Source organism: Pantherophis guttatus, chromosome 6, assembly GCF_059756535.1.
Source record: "Pantherophis guttatus breed Tessera chromosome 6, ASM5975653v1, whole genome shotgun sequence".
NCBI lineage: Eukaryota > Metazoa > Chordata > Lepidosauria > Squamata > Colubridae > Pantherophis > Pantherophis guttatus.
This window is the reverse complement of record NC_142068.1, coordinates 12956285-12978073: the sequence shown is the minus strand read 5'-3', so window position 1 is coordinate 12978073 and position 21789 is coordinate 12956285. Positions and strand designations below refer to the sequence as shown.

The 21789-nt window shown below is 42.5% G+C and overlaps 1 protein-coding gene across 1 annotated transcript in view; it reads left to right on the top strand.

The window, feature by feature from the left end:
- The first annotated feature begins 696 nt into the window (after positions 1–696).
- The window catches only part of MFN1 (mitofusin 1), a 32590-nt gene continuing 11497 nt past the window's right edge, over positions 697–21789 (top strand). Inside the window, exons 1-9 of the mRNA XM_034438933.3 lie at positions 697–748; positions 4059–4180; positions 6245–6380; positions 8478–8640; positions 12485–12609; positions 14417–14525; positions 16801–16908; positions 17589–17742; positions 17905–17972. Of these exons, the coding sequence (XP_034294824.1) occupies positions 4066–4180; positions 6245–6380; positions 8478–8640; positions 12485–12609; positions 14417–14525; positions 16801–16908; positions 17589–17742; positions 17905–17972 (978 nt within the window). The 5' untranslated portion in view covers positions 697–748; positions 4059–4065. The remainder of the gene's footprint in view (positions 749–4058; positions 4181–6244; positions 6381–8477; positions 8641–12484; positions 12610–14416; positions 14526–16800; positions 16909–17588; positions 17743–17904; positions 17973–21789) is intronic.

Here is a 21789-nt window from a genome sequence, read left to right as displayed (position 1 = left end):
TTTTCTTTCTTTTCCTGCTTTTTCTTTTACCGGTATGTTTCTATAGTTTTTAAAAAATCTGCGTAAAATCTTCTTTTGAATAAAAGTTTTCTTCAAAAGAGAAAGAAAGACAACACTGCCTTACACAAACCCTTAACTGCACTCAACTACCACTCCAATATCTATCTCCGTAGACAGACAGGTTGGAGAAAACTGTCCTTTGCCCCGCATAAATCAGCAGTCATACGGCAACCTGAAATACATGGCAGTTCTATTGACCCCGACCTCTTAAGATAAACCTATCCTATCTGGCTGCAAAAAATCCGGACGGCCACGAAACGGTACCCTAAAAGAAACCTTAAAAACTCTGTTTACTGCCACCTGGTAAAGAGTCCGGATTTTTACCTCCGGATTTTGAAGGAGCAGAGAAAAGGGGGAGGAATGAAGAGAGAGAGAGAGAGGTTGGATCCCTACTACACTTCAGGCTGTCGTACGAAGGAGCCGAAGGAGACCACGAGATAGAACACCGAAGCGTCCTGCGCATGCTCCGAAGGAAAAAAAAAAAAAAAAACCGAGGCCCGGCGCGTAAGAACCGGGAGTATAAAGATGAGGCAAAGCACAGCCGGCGTGGGAGAGGAGGCGGAAGTGGCCGCCGCTTCCTCGTGATTGGGCGAGAGCGGGAGGCGGAGCAAAGCCGCTGAGGTTCTGAGGCGGGGTGGGGGGGCGCGAGCCCCGCGGGTCTTGCCAAGATCCTCGCGCATCCTGCCAGGTAAGGTGGGGGGGGAAGCCTCTAGCCATTTAATTAGCCCTCTCTTAATTAGTGAGGCGGGGGGGGTAATTGGTGGACCCCAGCGTGCGGGGTGGGGGGCTTCGCGTCCATCCCAAGGGCGTTTTGGCAGCCTTCCTTCCTCCCCACCTCGTGCTTCTCCCCCCAAGATGCGTTGGACTACAGTGCCCAGCGGACTGGGCGTCCGGGACTTGTAGTCCCAAGTCCCTGGAGCGGGCTAGGTGGGTATCAGGCCGAACTTTTCCTCGGGGTGGGGTTGGGGTGGGGTCTTTCCTGGTTGCCCACGTTTCCTGGGCAGCCCCAACCCTGAAATTCTGGGGCATTTGCAGTCACTTACATATTTCTTTTTTTTAATCTGATCAGGTTGGGGGTGGGGAGAAACAGAGAGGGAGTTTAGGGGCAGCTGTTTATGGGGGGGGTCGTTTAGGAAAGAAAGGGGGCAACGGATTTTTTGGGGGGAGGGGTTCAGTCTGAAAAAGTTTCTGTCGGGTCCCTTGGTTTTTTTTTTTTTTTTTTTTTGCAGACCTTTCATTGCTGGATTTAGGGAGCATCTTCAATGCATTGAAAAGTTTTCTTTTCTGGTCATTCTGAAGTTTGCAACTCTTGAGAAAAGGGGTTTTTGGCCAAGGCTAATCCCCTTTAAAGCTTTTAACCAAAGGGTCTTTTTTGCAAAAAGCTGGCTCTGGACAAACCCCCCCCCACCCCCACCCTTGGCTTGAAACTTGGCTTTGGGACGATATTATTTATTTATTATATTTTATTATTCATATTTTTATGCCGTCCACTCTCCGAGGACTCTGGGCGGCTTACACCAAAGACAGTATACTAAATAGCATATTGCCCCCAACAATCTGGGTCCTCATTTTACCCACCTTGGAAGGATGGAAGGCTGAGTCAACCTTGAGCCGGTGAGATTTGATCCGCTGATCTGCTGAACTAGCAGTCAGATGAGTTGGAAGGGACCTTATAGATTATCTAGTCCAACCCCCTCCCCCGCCAGCTCAAGCAGGAGACCCTACACCATTTCTGACAAATGGCAGTCCAGTCTTGAAGGTCTCAATTGATGACGCTTCCACAACTTCCGAAGGCAACTTCTGTTCCATAGGTCTTGCCTTGGGGAGAGGAAGGAGCCTGGTGAGCTGATGGCCAGAAAAACCAGAAACCGTCTTGCTTTGAGGAGCAACAGATGGAAAATTCTGGGTGGGAGAGAAAGACCAGGCCAGATCAGTTTAAAAAATTGCAGACCAAAGATTGTGCTTTTACGTGTTTTGAACTTTCAGAGGGAGATTTCAAGACTTTGCTAGCTCCTCATCCTTATTTTCAGCTACTTGCTGCAATTGAAAGATTGGGTGGACCAAACTCTTCAGTTCATTGTCTCCTTAATGCTCATTGACCACCAAACATTTATTAAAAGACAATAATTTAATAAATATTACTTTCATGGTACTACTACTGCTACTAATAATAATAATAAATAGTCCCCTGAGGTCAATATTGGCCACTTTGGAGAACCCAGCATAGACATTAGATCTATACAAAAATATAGCTATAAGAGAAATAGATATGAGCTCCCTAGCAACCTTCTGTAAAGTAATATGCTCTGTATGTGTGCACAAGTTACCTTTTGTGGTCAAAGTCCAGCTGGGAGTAGTTTTCTTGATCATTTGACTGGATTCCATATGGATTTAATTTTGGTTTGTGCTTTGCACATAGCACACTAGTGTTAGGAATTAATGTATGAGACATGGCCTCTGCTGCCTAAACCCCCCTTGGCTCTGATAAATATTTTAAGCTGTTCACTGCTATTGCATGCTCCTTTGTTTCTGTTTAGGCTGTATGGAAATGAAAGTTTCGTTTCCTCAAATGAGACATCTTAATTTGGGCAGCATCAATAGCATTTGTGCAATATTTTGTTAATTTGATACTAATCTATTTGCAAATAACACGGGTTGGTTAGCCACCGTTGCAACACAATCCATTTCCGGGAAAAACAGATGCCATGCACAGCATTAAATTGGCGGTGCTAGTAGGCAGGGCGCATACACTCTTATTATCTAGGTCAGTGTGGCACTGGGAAAATAAGACTCTAAAGCTTTTTAGCCCTGCTGTATTTTCCTAGTTTCATCCTGGACTGAAAAAGCTAGTCAGTTTCAAACCTCCATTTGACAGTTTTCAGCAATAAGGTGTTTTTAAAAGAGGGTTCCAAACATCAGCTATTTTGCATTTCATCCACAAATATTGACAATATATGCAGAAGGAAAACTCCATTGCTAAGGTGAAAAAAATAGTTGTTGGGTTATGAAACAAAAAAGATAAACATGAGTAATAAGTGCTTTGTTTTCTAACCATATATCTGTTTTGAATTAAAAGATGAATCTAGGTTGGATGAAGTGAATGTGATTTTTATACTGACTTAATATATTTTACAGTTATGAATTAATTTATGCATTTCTTCCCCCCCCGCCCCATCTTCTCTCCGAGGTATGACAATTATCCAAAACAAAATTCATGCACAAAATGCCACAAAATAGATTTTTAGTCTGAGGGAATTTTATGAAGAGATTACATAGCAAAATAGATTAACATTGTGTGTATGTATAGATAGATAGATATGTGTATATGTATATTTGTGTGTATGTATGTGTATATGTGTGCGTGTGTGTACGTACACACACACACACACATATATATATATGTTGTTGTTTCCATTTACTCTTTATTACATGGAAAGCCACAACAAAAAGCATGGTTCTACTCTCTATGAGCAGATGTATTCCTGAATTTTGACATTTCGAAATTAGGGAGCAAACATTTCCCACAATTAAGGAAAACACATCAATAGAGTTTACCAATATGGTGGCAGTTTCAACTGTCCCCTGACTTGTCATATTTGCTGTGACTGTGGGCTGGAAGAAGCATATTGGATAATTCGTGGGTCTAAATAGAATTCTGTCTCCCTTTAGACAGGTAGTTAACCAGCCATGTTCTTTCCAGGTCATCATGGAGTTAAAACTCTGTTTATGACCATGGAAGACATTTTCTGGGTGGGATTTATTTATTTAATGTCTGGCCTTTATTATTTATATAAATAACTCCAGTTGGTGGATATACCTAATGTTCCTTCTTCCTCCTATTTTCCCAACAACAACAAACCTGTGAGGTCGGTTGGACTGAGGTGGAATGACTGACCCAAAGTCACCCAGCCGGTTTTTAATGCTGAAGGCAGAACTAGAACTCTCAGTCTCCTGGTTTCCAGCTGAATACCTGATTGTTAACTTCAATATCATTTCAGTTCCATCATGGCGGACCTTAATACCTCTCCACTCAAACACTTTGTGTTGGCCAAGAAGACAATTACTGCCATTTTTGAAGAACTACTGAATTTTGTTACCGAAGGAGCAAACTTTGTTGAAGGTTGGTTTTAAGCCAAATAGGGCAAGGAATGCATATTTTGGGGAGAGTAAGGGAGGCAGCTGCACTGGCCCATGTATGGGAAGATAGGAAGCAGCTGCATGAACCTCACAAAAGCTTTAATGATTCAAAGAGAAGTGTTTCACACTTGGGAATATTCATGAGTTGCCCCTTTGGAAGGCGTTTCTTTCATCGCTCTTTTAACGGTGGTTAAAATTCACAAATGTTTTATTGTACACAGTGCCACAAGGTGAATATCAGATTCCTTACATTTTGGTCAGCCAATAAATTGCTGGCAGGTTTTCTGTTTTTTGTAATAACTATAAAGAAAGAAACAGCCGAAAATTATATTGGTGCCTCATCACACTTTATAACACCAGAAAAAGGCCTCTAGATATGGTAAGCTAATTGTACCTTCCTAATGTTGGTGCTTTGATCTTTGTCCACCTATTATCTCCTGAATCATTGCTTGAGTTGTTCTAATTGGCCTGAGAATGACACATTATGTCAGCTTCATTTGATTGGTTAACTGCTCTAATGTCACAGAAGTATTAAAAAGGTTTAGGTTATGAAACTGAGTGGCAGTGATTGGCTTTGAGAATGGATTCATATTCTGTGGCTCCTAAACAGCATTTGATATCTATAGTGCTTCTCGGAGAACATTGATTTTAATGACACAAATCAAATTTTAGAAGCTTCTTAAAAGTTGACAGACAATATATGCTGCTTATCAAATATATCGAGAATAATTAGAGGTGCCCAAAATAATTCAGAACATCTGGCTAACTGTACGACAAAGCATAATATTTCATTGATTAACTGTTAGGCCATATCAGAATACCAAATATCAAATATAAAACAATAAGGGTATTTGTTAGAAAACGGCATAAGAGACATAAGTGAAGGAAAATGCAAATCATGTTTCTGTGTCATCTCTACATTTTACCTAAATTCACATATGCAGTTCTCAACTGAATTGTTTTGTTCCAATAAAAGGCCATACTACTGTGTTTCCCCGAAAATAAGACCCTGTCTTATATTTTTTTGAACCCCAAAATAAGCGGACTTATTTTCAGGGAGGTCTTATTATTTTGGGGTGCATGGAGCAAGATGGGGCTCCTCTTGCCGTCTTACTTGATTTCCAGCTCTGAGTTTAATTTTTTTCGGGGAGGGCTTATTTTCGGGGGGAGGCTTATTTTAGCGCATGCGCTCAAAAGCCCGATTGGGCTTATTATCAGGAGATGTCTTATTTTCGGGGAAACAGGGTATATGTAATTTTTGGATTCCGACCACAAATGAAATATGTGTTTTAATGTAAGGATCCTAATAGGCTGTTTGTCCAATGTGCACTTCAAGATATTGATCCCTCTCTGTCTTATACAGGTGACAGTCAAATAATATATATGCTGTGCCCACTACTTGGCTCAGGCAAAATGAGAATAAGAGCCAGAGCAAGTTCCCACTTTGCCTGTTCAAACCTTATTATGTTTACAGAAATTTTTGACATCCCATTCTCCTCAACCTGGCAGGTCCTGGCCCATAGTTATTTGAGAATTCATAGTGTTGGCACGGCAGCTCTTTGAGAAAAAGTTTTCCCTTAAATTTTCCCTTACAGTTTTTTTCTGAATGCCATCACTCTGCTAAACAACTAATTCCCACAACACTGTCAAATTAACTACTAAGACTGTATTACTATTCTTCTTCTCATCCTTATTAGTACCTACCTCTTCCCACTTATGGCTGTATCCATGTTGTTTGTATCTTTACAGCTTGTATTGTTTTTATTGTTTCCTAGTATGATTTGATTGCTTATTAGTATCCTATGGCTATCACTAAGTGTTGTATCTTATGATTCTTGATGAATGTATTTTTATGTACACTGAGATCTTATACACCAAAGACAAATTCCTTGTGTGTCCAATCACACTTGGCAAATAAAGAATTCTATTCTATTTCTATTCTATTTCTATTCTATTAGAATTGCATGGATTTAGTGAAATTGCATAGAAAAAGTATTGTAGTCCTGCGGCAGCCTTCTATAACTCTTGTTTTTCTCTCTGATGACAGAAACACACAGAAACCCACAGCTTGAATGCATAGCTACCATGGACGAGCTTAAAAAAATACAGGCCTATAAAAACAAGCTGGCCGTAATTGGTGAAGTATTAGCACGACGGCATATGAAAGTAGCTTTTTTTGGCAGGTAAGAGTTGCCATTTGTGGGAATAAATGGGTGAGGTTCTTCTCTTGGGAAATATAATACATTTCAAACTATTTCAAACACATTACCTGAGAAGCCATTAAAACCATACTTCACGAGGAAGTTAAGCTCAGAATTGAGTTACCCCAATGCTATTTCATAACCAATTTTCATTCACTGTTGATGCTTGTACAATATAATTTCTCAGTAGATTATATCAGTCTCAGTGTCAGGTTCTGGTAATTCACGGAAAAAAATACCAAAGAACACAGTTCTGGTTTACAATGGCTTTATCTTTGTCAGGAAAACGCCGGCACAAACTGACAATCACCAAGTGAAATAAAGTCAGGGTTAACCGCCCAGTGCTCACCTTCACCATTTAAGTGCTTCCCCAGCCCCACCCGGCTGCGCACCCCAACCCTCAGGTGGAAGTTATTAGGCTTGAAATGGGGAGGCACACCTGGTGTGCAGGCGCCCGCCCCATTTCTCAGCTGTTTTTGGCCACTTCACAGCTGCGTAGTCAGTTGCGGTAAATGGGGCTGGCCGGGGCTGATTTGATCTCGCCGATGGTGATGTGGGTCGGTTAATCCGGTAGGCGCAGAGTTTGGTGGGCATGGCACGGCTGTGTGGTTCTCCTTCCCCCATCAGAATGGCCGCCCTGGTCTCTCCTTCCCCCACCGGAATGGCAGCCCTGGGCCGCCAGGCGGACCAGGGCTGACACTCAGGATTTTTTCCTCCGAAAAAGGGCCGAGGCTTTAATTGCAGCTGCCATCTTGACTTTTCTGACTTGCCCACTCCTACAGATTTTGCCTTTGGCGCAATGTGTTTGCCATAAAAATAGAATATGTGCAATTTAGCTTTTACAGTGGCTTTGCTATCATTAGAAATGAAAGCAACTTTCTAGTTCTTACCTATAGGTAGTCCTCAACACCTACCTGGGGAATACTTACAATCTGGTTCGAAGTTCCAATGGTTGTGTACCCTCCCCCCCCACAGTCACACTTCAGGTGCCCAGCATCAAGCCACTTTTATGGCCATTTCCAGCACCCTGTAGGTCACATGACTATATTCTGCAACAATTTCACGAAAAATCTGCATTTACTTGTGGTCCATAATAAATCATTGATTTGCTTACTGACCACCCCAAAAAAGGTAATAAAATCTCCAATAACATTTACAGCCATCACAATTTATGACAGTGATGGGCAAGGTTCCATTTTGGTCATAACTCAAGGATTACCTGTATATTAAAATGAGGGGTCTGAGCAATGTCTGCTTTTACATTAGCAAAGTTGCAAAGATTTCATTGCCTTTCCTTGCTACTTTTCTCTCCCATCATCACCCAAACCAAAATAAATTAACAAAATAATAGAAATGGGTGGAGGTAGGTATAATGGGAAGAAAAAATAATCTCGAGGAACAGAAAGAAGAGCTGCAACCAAAACAACAGTCAGATAAATCTGAGTCAGGGGCAGAAATATAATTTGAGAAAGCGTTTTAGGCAAGACTATCCCTAATTCTTATGTAGATAAATAGAAGAGGAAAAAAGGCAATTCAGATTTGCAAGATTCTGTTACCATAACCTTATTATAAAATTAGTATTAGCATTGTAAATGTTGGTTTCCTAGTCTGGTCTACTTTGAAGGACTGAGCTGTCCTCTGGGTGTATAATTAATGATACTGATGTATAAGAAAGGTAGGAGTGGTGTGGTGTGGTGGCCTAGAGGTGGAGCTCTCGCCTCACAATCCGGAGGCTGTGAGTTCGATCCTAAGTAGAGGCAGATATTTCTCTCTCTGGGCACAATGAGAATGTATCTGATGAACAAAACTCCACATTGGTGACAGGAAGGGCATCCGGCCAGTAAACACTCTGCTAGCTCCATTCAGTTGCCCAAACTCCACCCCCCAAGGGATTATGGGGTTGTTAAAAGAAGATGATGAGGATATATAAGATAAAGGTAGCAAATGTACACAGTTTGCTTCAGGATTAAGACTTTCTAGACTGCAATCTGGAATTATTGCCCAGACAATTCATAATCTTGGCTACAGTATAAGATTTAAAAATTCACCTTTCCGTTCTCTTCCTGCCCTGTTGTATAGAACCAGCAGTGGGAAGAGTTCTGTGATCAACGCAATGCTGTGGGACAAAGTGTTGCCAAGTGGCATTGGGCACACCACTAACTGCTTTCTCAGCGTAGAAGGAACCGATGGCGATAAAGCTTACCTGATGACTGAAGGCTCAGACGAAAAGAAGAGCGTCAAGGTGAGTCTTCCTTACGGCTGTTTTGCTGGTAGCCCCTTGAAATAAGGCAGGTCAGGAAACAGGCACTTCAGGAGATAAAAGAAGAACTCTGCAGTATTTTATTAAAATACTAGTCCTTGACTTAGAGTGATGCGATGGCCTAGAGGTGGAGTTCTCGCATCACAATCTCGAGGCTGTGAGTTCAATTCTAGGTAGAGGCAGATATTTCTCTCTCTGAGCACAATGAAAATATATCCGCTGGGGAAAAAAACTCCACAGCGGTGACAGGAAAGGCATCCGGCCAATAAAAACTCAGCTCCATTCAGTTGCCCAGACTCCACCCCACAAGGGATTATGGGGTCATTATAAGAGGAAATAGTCCTTGACTTGCAACCATTTGTTTAGTGACTGTTCAAAGTTACAACAGCATTGAAAAAAAAGTGACTTGTGACCATTTTTCACACAACTTTTGGAGCCTCCCCATGGTCACCTGATCAAAATTTGGGCGCTTCTGTTTATGATGATTGCAGTGTCACCTTTTGCAACCTTCTGACAAGCAAAATCAATGGGGAAGCCAGATTCCCTTTAACAACCGTGTTACTAAGTTAGCCACAGAAATTTTTGGAAAAAACTCTGGATGTAAGTCGAGGACTATCCATATAGAGTCAAATAACAAAACATTGAAAACCTGACAGAGTTTTCTCTCCCATCCCCTTTATATCAAAAAGCATAGAGACAGGACAATTTTAGATTTCTTTTTCCTGGCTGAGCTCATATTTTCCTAACAGCTGTCTCATATCTGCTCCAAGGACATCTCTGTCCTCCTCTCCGTGTTTGATAGAAAAGTTATTAGTCGTAGCTACAAGCAGTTTGCTCCCTCTTTTTACAAGCAAGGATTGGTTTCTCACTATCACAGAAAGGCCCTCCAATTTTATTTTATTTTTTAAAAAAAGATCAGAGGCGGTTTGATGCAAAATGTGTAAAATTATATTTTCTGGGACACATACTGTATTTTTCGGACTATAAGACGCACCAAGATTTTGAAGAGGAAAACAAGAAAAAAATAGTTTTTGCCCTCTCTGGCCCCCAGGAGGACTCTGCAGGCCTCCCAAACCAGGGGTGAAATGCTCCCGGTTCGGACTGGATTGCCCAATCGGGTAGTGATGGAGGCAGGTGGTTCGGATAACCGGTAGCAAAAATCCCCCCCCCCCCCCGCAAGCCCAGCTGAGCCGCACAATCATCAGAGGCTTTTTTTTTTTACTTTTAAAAGCATTTTTTCTACAACCTCTTCAGCCGAAAAAATGCTTTTAAAAGTTAAAAAAAAGCGCCTCTGATGATTGCGCTGCTGAGCTGGGATCGTCAAAGGCTTTTAAAAGAAAAAAAACTCTTTTTTTTCTTTTAAATGCCTCTGGCGATCCAAGCTGAGTTGCCTGATCGGCAGAGACTTTTTTTCTTTTAAATGCCTCTAACGATCAGGCAACTCAGCTGGGATTGTCAGAGCCTTTTGAAAGCGTGGTTTTAAAAGTAAAAAAAAAAAATGGCCATGCCCACCCAGTCACATTACCCCCCCACCAAGCCACACCCACAGAACCGGTAGTAACAAATTTTAGATTTCACCACTGTCCCAAACCCTCTGCGTATTCTGTTTTCATGAAAAACGGGCCCGTTTTTGGCCTCCCAAACCGCCCATCCATTGCGTTTTTGCCCTCCCCAGCCCTCAGGAGCACTCTGCAGGCCTTGCAAACCCTCCACGCATCCTGTTTTTGTGAAAAATGGGCCTGTTTTTGACGAAAACGGGACACACGGGGCAGAGTTTTGGGAGGCCAAAAATGGCTGTATTTGGTGTATAAGACGCACCAACATTCCACCCTCTTGGGGGGGTGGGGGAAGTGCGTCTTATACTCTGAAAAGTACGGTAATAGTATAGAGCAACTCGGCAACATGTAGAGGTGTGGACTTCAACTCCTAGAATTCTCCAGCCAGTATACTGGTAGTCCTTAACTTACAACCATTTGTTTAGTTGCTGTCCGAAATTACAGAGGCATGGAACACCTCCAGTAGTCCTCACCCTTATGATCATTGAAGCCTTTCCACAGTCATATGATCCAAATTTGGGCGCTTGGCAACCAGCATGTATTTGCAATGGTTGCGGTATCCCAGGGTCGCCATTTGCAAACTTCCCAGGGGACTTCAAACAAGCAAAGTAAATGGGGGAAAACAGATTCACTTAACCACTGCAACCAAAAAGGTTGCAACATTGGGCATGACTCGTTTAACGACAGCACCACTTAGCAATGGAAGATCCAGCCCCAATTGTGGTGGTAAATCAAGGAGCAATAAGAACACTCGGGATCGACTGTTTTAGTGTCAGAATGTTTTGCTATGCAATGTTGGGCACGTATGTTTTAATGTGTTACATACACAGTGCTAAAATTAAGCCATTTGGGGAACAAGGCTTAATATGTGTTAGAAAACATGTATGCTGTTATTCAAGATCTAGGCAAGCAATAGTTAGTATGTTACTTATTTAGTATGGCTTAATTTTATTTTCCTTATGTGAATTTTTGGAATTGGAGAAGGTTCCGTGGACAAAAGATAAAAGAATTGATAAGACAATTTTGTTTTGCAAACTGTGGCCATGGTTCTTTTTGATGAGTAAGTCGCATCTAACTTAGATCAGACATTGCACTAAACCAAAACTAAACAAAACATACCAGGGATTAGTCTGTTGAATGAGTTTAATCAGTCTCTATTAGAGGTTAGAATTCCATATTGCACAGTATATGTTAAAATCATATTCTGCCTCTTTCTATCAGGCCAAGATAATTCCAGAGTTCCATATGAACAGTCCATGTAGCATATATTCTGTAGTGCTTCAGTTAATACACATGCTTCATTTTTCACCAACCCTTGTGCCATAAGCCATGTGAATTCAGAATCTATTTGCTCATCTTTGTATCCTCATTCCTAATTTGTCTTTCCCCAAATATTGGCTGATTTTCCATGAGCAAAGCAATATTTCTTCCCATGCCCTTCCTCCTATGCAATATTAAAGTTCAGGCCCCAGGCGTATTTTGAAGACCAGAAGGAAGGGGCTCCCTTCCTTTCCCTGCTCTTTTGAAAAAAGCAGAGGTATTAATGTAAAGATCCCATTGGTTTTTATTTTGTTTACTAGAATTCCCCATCCCCAACTGATGTAAACAAAAAAAAAATGTATCCTAGAAACTTACCGTATTTTTCCTACTCTAAGACGCACTTTTTACCCCCAAAAAAGTGGGTGGAAATGTCTGTGCAACTCATAGAGTGAATATTGTGGTGGGGGAGAAGGGTTGGTGTGGCAGCGCCATTTGCCGCCGCCGGAGAATGCTGGAGCCTTCGCTGCCAAGCAGCTGATCAGCGGTTGGATCGACCTCCCGGAATACCGCCAATCAGCTGTTCTAAGCGGCAGGGATTGCCGCCATTGTTCGCTGCAACCAAATGACGGTGTTGGCAATAGGCTGCAATGGTGAACGGTGTTCTCCGGCGGCGGCAATGGCTCAGCTCAGTTGACCGATAGTGGGCGCAACTGAGTGGAGCCCTGATGAGCCACGTGCTGGGGCTGCAATAATGTGCTGAAGCTGACCAGGCTGTTTGCTGTTTGCTGCAAGGACACTAGCCAGATGAATACCAGATGGATGCTGGGAGGCAGAGGCAGAGGCAGATTTTTTTCCCCTTGTTTTCCTCCTGTAAAGCTAATGTGCGTCTTATGGTCCGGTGCGTCTTATAGTGAGAAAAATACGGTAGTTTGTTGCTGCTTCAGATAATATTCAAGTGTCTTCAAGTTGTCATGCCACTGACCTTATCTTAACTTGTTCTTCCTTTGCAGACAGTCAATCAGCTGGCTCACGCACTCCATATGGATAAAGACTTAGAAGCTGGTTGCTTAGTTCATGTCTTTTGGCCTAAAACCAAATGTGCTCTCTTGAGAGACGACTTGGTCTTAGTAGACAGGTATTACAACTCTTTTGGATTCATTCTCAAGGTGTCTTCCTTTTAAACACACACTCCGTCTTGGCTATAGCTTCCCATTATTGTTTCATCGTTCAAACCAGTCTCTGAAAAGACTAAGCGATTAAGCCAACCCTCGACTGCAGCTTAATATCCTGGCTTGTTCAGAAACTTTTAATCATAGGGTCCAAAAAGAAGGGAAATTGTAATGAATGGAAGTCGTCTTGATTTGTTTATTGAGACTCTGGAAAGAGTGCAGAGAAGGGCAACAAAGATGTTTAGGGCGGTTGGAGGCTACAGAAGGAATAGATCAGACATCCAGCCCTTGTTTATCAATGGAGACTGAGTGGAGCAAGTGGCCAGTTTTAAGTTTCTGGGTGTTATCATAAAAGAGGACCTGATCTGGGGCACTCACATTGCATCACTGGTCAAAAGGGCCCAGTAGAGATTATACTACCTGAGACTTCTCAGGAAACAACAACTGGATGAAAAACTGCTGGTGACTTTCTACCGCTGCACCATAGAGAGTATTTTAACTTACTGCACCTGTGTATGGTTTGCCAATTGCACAGTGCACAGCCAATAGGACAGCACTCCAGAGGGTCAATGTCATTGCCCAGAGGATCATTGGTTGCCCTCTCCCCTCTTTAGAAGGGCTTTATAGCTCCCGCTGCCTTCAGAAAGTTCAAACATTCTTAAAGATCCATCTCATCCTGGGCACCTTCTTTTTGAACTATTACCATCTGGCAGATGGTACAGGATAATAAAAACAAGGACAAATAGGCAGAAAAACAGCTTATATCCCAGGGCAATAACCATGTTGAATTCTATGGTATAGTGTAATATCGGGTTTTCAATTTCAATTATATAGAATGTAAAGGATGTATGTGTTTTTATTTTTATAGTTATAATGTACACTGAAGACGGCATTTAATTTCGTACCATGTGTAATGACAATAAAGTAAACTAAACTAAACTAAGACATATGAAGAGCGGTTGCAGGAATTGGGTATGTCTAGTAAAAAAAAGGACTAGGGTTGACATGATAGCAGTATTCTAGAGAGGGTCATCTTATTTTCTAAAGCACTTGAAGGCCAGACAAGAAATAAAGGTGTCAAGTTTCGAGGTCATCTCAAATAAATTTCAAACAAAGTCTTTGAAGGAAAACTATTAAGCACAGCATTCTAAACCCAACTCCATCGAAGCCAACACTGACTTCCAGACCCAAAACCCTCCCTTTCCGTTCCCCATTCCCCTGCACTCATTGGCCATCTTCCAAGTCATTCTACCCCTAATCTACTGCTCCAGCTCAAAGGAATTTCCTCCTTCCCATCCCATCTCCTAGGGGATATTATCTCCAGGGAAAATAAGTAGGTGAAAAGTCAAACGTCCCTTTCCAGACGCCTCTGCTTCTCCTCCTTATGTCAGCACTAGAGTAAATGCAGCTTGAAGTGCTGACAAATGGATGAAAACTAACCAAGGAGTGAAGCAATCTAGAATTAAGGAGAAATTTCCTGACAATGAGAACAATTCATGGAATGGCTTGCCTTCAGAAGTTGTGGATGCCCCATCACTGGAGGCTTTTAAGAAGAGACTGGGCAGCCATTTGTCTGGAATGCTATATGGTCGTCTGCTTGAGCAGGGGGTTGGATTAGAAGATCTTCAAAGTCCCTTCCAACTCTGATGATGTTCTATGTACAGCCAAAAACACATTCAGAATGTATTTTACTAAGCTATGATTGTGTGATGTGTTTTTATATTTTTCTACATTTTCAAATTCCATCTCTAACACTCTCCCCTCATTTTGTAGTCCAGGTACTGATGTCACCACGGAGCTGGACACCTGGATTGACAAATTCTGTCTGGATGCCGATGTTTTTGTTCTAGTTGCTAATTCAGAGTCAACCCTCATGAATACAGTAAGTCTTCATCTTTTTTTAAGTGAGCCCTTCATTTGTTTTATTCCTATTTCTTCTTCTCAAAGTAAAAAGTATATCTTGTTTTAATAGTCTTAAGAACCCTCTGAGGCAATTGATCCAACAGTTCATCGTAGGTATAAAATATCCCTGTCACAGGTCTTTATCTGCGTTTAAATGCGTTATTCTACTACACCGGTCACCCTTCTAAGCTAGCATAGTGAATATTCCTGTTAGCTGATATTGTATGATCCATACTAGGCAGTGGTGGGATTGAGATAATTTAACAACGGTTCTCTGCCCTAATGATCAGCTGGGTGGGCGTGGCCAGGGGGTGTGGCAGGCAGCACTCGGCCTGCACCCCTTCTGGGAGCAAAAATGCCCCCCTGCGCCCTATTTTGGGCTTAGTAGGCCTCCCTGTGCTTACCTGGGAGCCAAAATGGGGCGTGTGGGGACTCCTGGAAGGGGTGGAGCGGAGAGGGGTGGGGCCAGCCAGCAATTTAGCAACCGGTTTGCCTGAACCGGCTGAATCCCACCACTGATATTAGGGAAATCTTGAATTAAAACCTTTCATTTTCTCACAATATTTTCCACTAATTTTTTTGATGGCACAGGTAGCCCTTGAGTTTTTGATGACAATTGGGGCCAGAATTTTTACCGTAAGCTATCGTCATTGTAAGCAAGTCGAACCCAACTGTATGACAGTTTTTACAATGGTCATTAAGAGAGTCGCCATGGTCATTAAGTGAATTGCATGGTCTTTAAGCAAACCCAACTTGCCCAACTGGACTTTTTTTTTTTTTTTTTTTTGCCAGAAATCACAAATCATGATTGTGTGACCGCAGAATGCTGCAACCAATTGTAAATGCAAGCTAGTTGCTATGCCTGAATTGCACTCATGTAACCGTGGGCGTGGTGTGACAGTCATAATTGCAAGTAGTAGTCATAAGTCCTTTTTCCCAAGGTCGTTGTAATATTGAATTTTCATTAAACAAACGGTCATTAATCAAGGATTACCCTGTTTGTGGATTGCTACCGTTTCCCCCAAAATAAGACATCCCCTGATAATAAGCCCAATCGGGCTTTTGAGCACATGGCAATAAGGCCAAGCGCTTATTTCAGGGTTCAAAAAAATATAAGACAGGATCTTATTTTCGGGGAAACACAGTATTTTGGGTGGGAGACTGCTCTGACTTCTTTAGTTTTTTAATGCTGTTGCTCCTCGTTACATTTTTTTCTGTCTTTATCACATTGATGACTAAATAATTCTTCTTTTGAATTGTATGGGATCATCTCAACGTTAGCACAAAACAGGTTTTTTGATTTTGCTGATCAATAAATGTTCACTTGGGAATTAATTCCACTGTATTCATTGAAGCTTCAGTCTTAAGGAGGTGTGCACTGGACTGCCAATTCTTTGGGTAAAAACATTTCTTCCCTTCTGAAAGAAAAGGAAAAAACCTAAGAGTGTGAAATGTGAAGAGAAAAATTATAGATAGGGTATAAATTATAGGATGTAATTATAGGGTATAACTATAAATTACAAGGCAAATAGGAGCTTTTCAGGGACTCCTGTTTTTGCTCTCTGTTTTATCTTTTATAATTGTTTCTTTTCGTTTCTGATTATTTCCAATTTTAAGCTTCTTTGGAAGATTTTACACAGTGGAAAAGTAGCAAAGGAATTCTTTAATCCTTAGCTGGAAAGTATCATCTTTACAAAGTAAAACGTCAGATGTTTTGGAAATGTATTGGGACAAAATTTAAATCGAAGGTCAGCACGACTATAACCTCGATTAGCTGTCTGCTGCTGAATGATCAATTTGAGTGAAGTTAGGAGATTGTGCTCGTATCTTCTTTGCACTTGTATCCCAGACAGAATTATGACTCTTTGGATCTGCGAGTCAATTACAAACTCAGAAATCTTTATTTCTGAAATGAAGTTCAGAAACTCCCCCCTGGCTTGTCTAGGGCTTGTCTAATCTGAAAGACGGGAAGTAAAATAAAATAAAAAGGGGCAATAAAATACTATTTCAGTCATCATCAGTTCTTAAAAATGATTGTAAACAGTTCTTCTGTGGGCCTCTTAGAAGCAGCTCTGCAGAAGAAGGAAAGTAATGAAGCTGTATTCTTCGCCAGGTTGATGAACAACTAGCTGTTCCCCAAAGCTCTTTCAATAGATCTGTGTCTGTCTATATCAACTCTACCCCGAATTAAGGGATTACAGGGTCGTAAAAAGAGAGTTTATATCTAGATCCATATTTGTATCTCTCTATTTTAGGAAAAACAGTTTTTCCACAAAGTGAACGAAAAACTTTCTAAACCAAACATTTTCATCCTGAACAATCGCTGGGATGCTTCTGCTTCAGAACCTGAATACATGGAGGATGTGAGTTACAGATTTATAATTTTCTTGGAAAAAGGAGTTGATGGGTGCTTAGAGTAGTACTTAAGACATTACATTCATTTAAGGCAGGGGTGTCAAACTCAATTTCATTGAGGGCCGCATCAGGGTTGTGTTTGACCTCCGGGGTGGGATGGGGTGGAGGGGCGTGGCCAGTTCAATGTCACTCGTGTTGGGGGTGCCAATAGTGGCCCAAGTACTCTGCCAGCGAAAACAGGCTCCTGAGCTCATTTCAGCTGCGACGGCCTCCTGCAAGTGAAAACAGAGTTCAGGAGGGTCGTACACAGCCCTCGCAAACTCCGTTTTCAGCTGTGACGGCCTCCTGCAACCCTCTGCCAGCGAAAACAGAGCTTGGGAAGGCTGCACGTGGCCTCCCTGAGCTCCATTTTTGCTGGCAGAGCCATGCGGGCCAGTCCTTTGCTGTTTCCACAGCGGCCCCACGGTCCAGATCTAAGCACCCCACAGGCCGGATCTGGCCCGTGGGCCTCGAGTTTGACACCCCTGATTTAAGGTGACACTCAAGGAAATCTCATAAATTCAGAGATTTTCTTCTGAAAGTAAGCCCCTCAAGAGGCGGCACGGAGAAATGAGAAGTTGCTTTTTGTGTTTTGTAAATGGATGGAGACTGACTGATGATCCCGTTCACTGTGATTGTCATTCTGCAGGTACGCAAACAGCACATGGAGCGTTGCCTGACTTTCTTGGTGGATGAGCTCAGGGTTGTGGACCGTTCTGAAGCCCAAAACCGAATTTTCTTTGTTTCAGCCAAAGAAGTTCTCAGTGCAAGGAAGCACAAAGCTCAGGGCATGCCTGAAGGAGGTGTGTATTGTATGTTAGGTCCACTTTCTAGCGGTGATGGAACATCTTAACGTCTTTTGAAGGCTGGCTATTTTGTCCCACCCCAGAAGCACCCAACTTTCAAAAGACTCCTTCAGGTTCGAGAAATGTCTTGTTCATCCACTCTGTTTTGTGCTCTTGTAGGTGGCGCAATCGCCGAGGGATTTCAGACGCGGTTCCAGGAATTCCAGCATTTTGAAAAAATATTTGAGGTAAACTTACAGAGTATCTAAATCAGATTGAGTGGACCTATGTATATATGACCTATGACGTCCATAGATCTGTTCATTCCAGGATTATCTGCAGAAAGAAATTTGTCTTGAGCTTGGTGGGTTTTCTTAGAGAGTCAGAAGAGGGCTGCATTCAAATAATTATGAATCACTCTTACATTCAGCTAACTTTGCACATTAGTGCAAAGTGTAGTTCTCTTTTCTTCCAGGGACTATCTTATATATCAGAAAGTCAAGAGAACCCAACTGTTTTTCTATCATAGATGAAGATGCTTCTAGGTTAGGCCTATTATATTTCTGCATTGTCCAGGGCTGAAGTTTTATTCCTGGGGAAACACAATTGCTTTTATTTCAGATTCAGTCATAAAAAAACATGACGTTAACTGACCTCTTTCTCTCTGCCTAAATGTTTTACTCTGAATATGACAACAACGGAGGTACTTCCTGTATCCGATACTTAGCAGCCAAGAGTGAATTTATATTGAATAATCATTCTTAAAATGCTTCTGGGGTCTGCGGGACTAACAGCCAATGGTAAAGGATGGTCTTCATTGTAGTGTGGGGAAAATTGGAGGGCTGCCCTTTCCTTCCCTGTTCTAGAAGGCAGCAAAGGTTGATATGAGACATCCCAGAAGAAGCCTTGCAGTTCTCACAAAATAGGAACTAGCCTGATCCTTGTTAGTTTCCATGAGACCCTTAATGCCATTTTATTTCAGTGAGGCTGGCTTAAAAAAAAGGAGAAGCTGGATGACCATGTGACTATATCAGGGGTGGGCTTCAAAAATTTTAGCAAGGGGTTCTCTGCCCGGTTGCTGGGTGGGCGTGGCTGTGGTGAGCGTGGCCTAGTCGGCCTCCTGCACCACAGTGGGAAGGCATTTTTGCCCTCCCTGGGCTCCGGAGGCTTTTCTTGAGCCTCCAGTAGGGCAAAAATGGCTTCCCCAGGCTCCGGAAGCCCTCTGGAGGCCGGAAACGGGCCTGTTTCTGCCCTTCTCGAACTTCCAATAGGCCCATTTTTCACCCTCCGCATGCACCCTGCACTTTCCTGCATCCAAAACAGGCCACGTGGGGACTCTGAGGGGTGGGGTTGAGTGGGCGGGGCCAGCCAGGAGTGGGATTTGGGGGTTTTCCAAACTGCACAGAATCTTAGCTAGATGTTCTCCTGAACCCCTACGAACCCCCAGCAACCCACCCCTGGACTTATATGTATTGTTGACTATCATTGGTCTTGTTGCTTATGCCACCATGTCATATTATGGCCTGTCTTCTTTGTAGCATCACCATTGACTGAGGTAATTTTTGCAAATACTGTTTAAGAAATAAAAGAGAAGGAGGAAGAGATGCACCACAATCAGTGGTGGGATTCAAATTTTTTTACTACCGGTTCTGTGGGCGTGGCTTGGTGGGCATGATTTGGTGGGCATGGCAGGGGAAGGATACTGTAAAATCCCCATTCCCTCCCCATTCCAGAGGAAGGTTATTGCAAAATCCCCATTTCCTCCTGATCAGCTGGGACTCGGGAGGCAGAGAATAGATGGGGGCGGGGCCAGTCAGAGATGGTATATACCGGTTCTCCGAACTACTCAAATTTTCCGCTACCGGTTCTCCAGAACTGGTCAGAACCTGCTGAATACCACTTCTGACCACAATCATGTTTCCCTGATTCAGTTCCTGTCAAGCTTCAGAGATTAAAATTCTTGACTAAGAAGGAACTTGAGTGTCCTCTCAAAAGAACTGTAGTGTTATGTATGCTTTGCTAACGCCTTTTCTAGGAACACAACCCAGAATCTTCTCTTTGCATGAAAATCAATTCTCAGCATCTTTTAAGAAGAGTGGAAAAATACGGAATGGGTGGAGTGGAGGCAAATTTGAAAAGGGGATGAAGGGCTGTAGAAGGCTTCAGGAGAAAAACTAACCAACTGAATAACCAGGCAGCCTGCAGAGCACTGGTGGCGCAGTGGTTAGAATGCGGTATTGCAGGCTAACACTGCATTCGCCAGGCGTTTGATTTTGACTGGCTCAAGATTGACTCAGCTTTCCACCCTTCCAAAGTTGGTAAAATGAGGACCCAGATTGTTGGGGGGCAATATGCTGACTCTGTAAACCGCTTAGGGAGGACTGTAAAGCACTGTGAAGCGGTATATAAATCTAAGTGCTATTGCTATAAACGTGTCAGACTTTGATGCTATCTCAAAATAAATGAATTTCCAAACTGCCAATCTTTAAGGAAATCTTTTCTTTATTCGAGCACAGCAACCGGATCATGACTCGATGCGGACAAGACTGACCTTTTGCCCCCCAATCCCTCCCTTTCCGATCCCCAATTATCTGCTTCTCATTGGCTATCTTCCAAGTCACTCTCCTGACTTCTTGTCTCGTCATTTCACAGGAATGTCCCCCCCCCCTTCATTTCCACGGAGACCGAGCTTCAAAGGGATTTAGCAGGCAAAAGTCCAGGGCTTATCTTCCTTTCTATGTCAGCGGTGAGACGCTGACAAAACGATTATATCTGCTGTATAACAATAGCACTTAGACTTACATATCGCTTCACAGTGCTTTACAGCCCTCTCTTAAGCGGTTTACAGAGTCAGCACATTTGCCCCCCAACAATCTGGGTCCTCATTTTACCGACTTCGGAAGGATGGAAGGCTGAGTCAACCTGGAGCCAGTGAGAATCGAACTCCTGGAGTGAGCAGTGAATTAGCCCTGCAGTACTGCATTCTAACCACTGTGCCACCACGGCTCTTATTTATCATCTCTTGAGACCTGAAGGACCCATGATTGACATCATTGAAGGAAATAATTAGAAATGTTTCGTCCTTCTTTTTTTGTTTTGCTTTAGGATTGATGGTCAGCTTAGAAAGCCAAACAACTGTATTAAGCCAGGCCGCCCAAAGTCCAGGGAATGGGGCCTGCTAGCCAAGCCATTCAACTGCCCTCTTGTAGCTGGGCCTGGCTAGAGATGAATTCTTGAACTGTTGGCTGAAAGGTTTTCCTGCTCCAATACAGACCCCTCTCTGTCCTGACCTTGTCAATGAGGGGAATTGTTTGAACTGATTGTCTGCTTTTATTATTTTCTCTCTTTTTTCCCATCCCTGAGGTACGGCTAATGTTTCTTATAGCTTCCTACTCTGGACTTGCTTGTTGTATTTGTCTGCCTTCTTCTACCTGTTTGCTGACCTGGAATTGGACTTTCCCTGCGAATCTCGTCTAGCTCTAACAATGTGCTCTTGTTCCTGTGAATCACTTGCTTTTTCATTGCTGATTTCTAGATCTACTTCGTCGAGTGTAATGGCTCTTGTCTATTATTTCTATTTTATATCTCCTTTGTTTCTTACTCTATTTTTTTTGCTAATAACCCTTATTTAAGGCTGAGAGTGAGCTGCAATTTTAAGTTCTGTTAGGATACATTCAAGAGTCTAGGAGTGAAGAAGAAAATAAACTTTCTCTTGGTAAACAGGTGAATAAAATGTTTAAGGTTTTACTGAACCGCCAGTAACTGTTCAGATGTAACCCTGTACCTTCTTAATCGAATAGGCCCTATTCCTTCAACAAAGGATTTTCAAGTATTTAAGAGTCATTATATTCCTCATGTTGCCATAAGAACTTGAAGGTGACATTTAATCTAAGCTAACCAGAGAATAAACTATAACAGTGTTTCTCAACCTTGGCCACTTAATGAAGGGTGGACTTCAACTCCCAGAATTCCTCAGCCAGCATGGCTGACAGGAATTCTGGGAGTTGAAGTCCACCCATCTTCAAATAGCCATGGTTGAGAAACTAGAAGACCTCATTCCCGGTG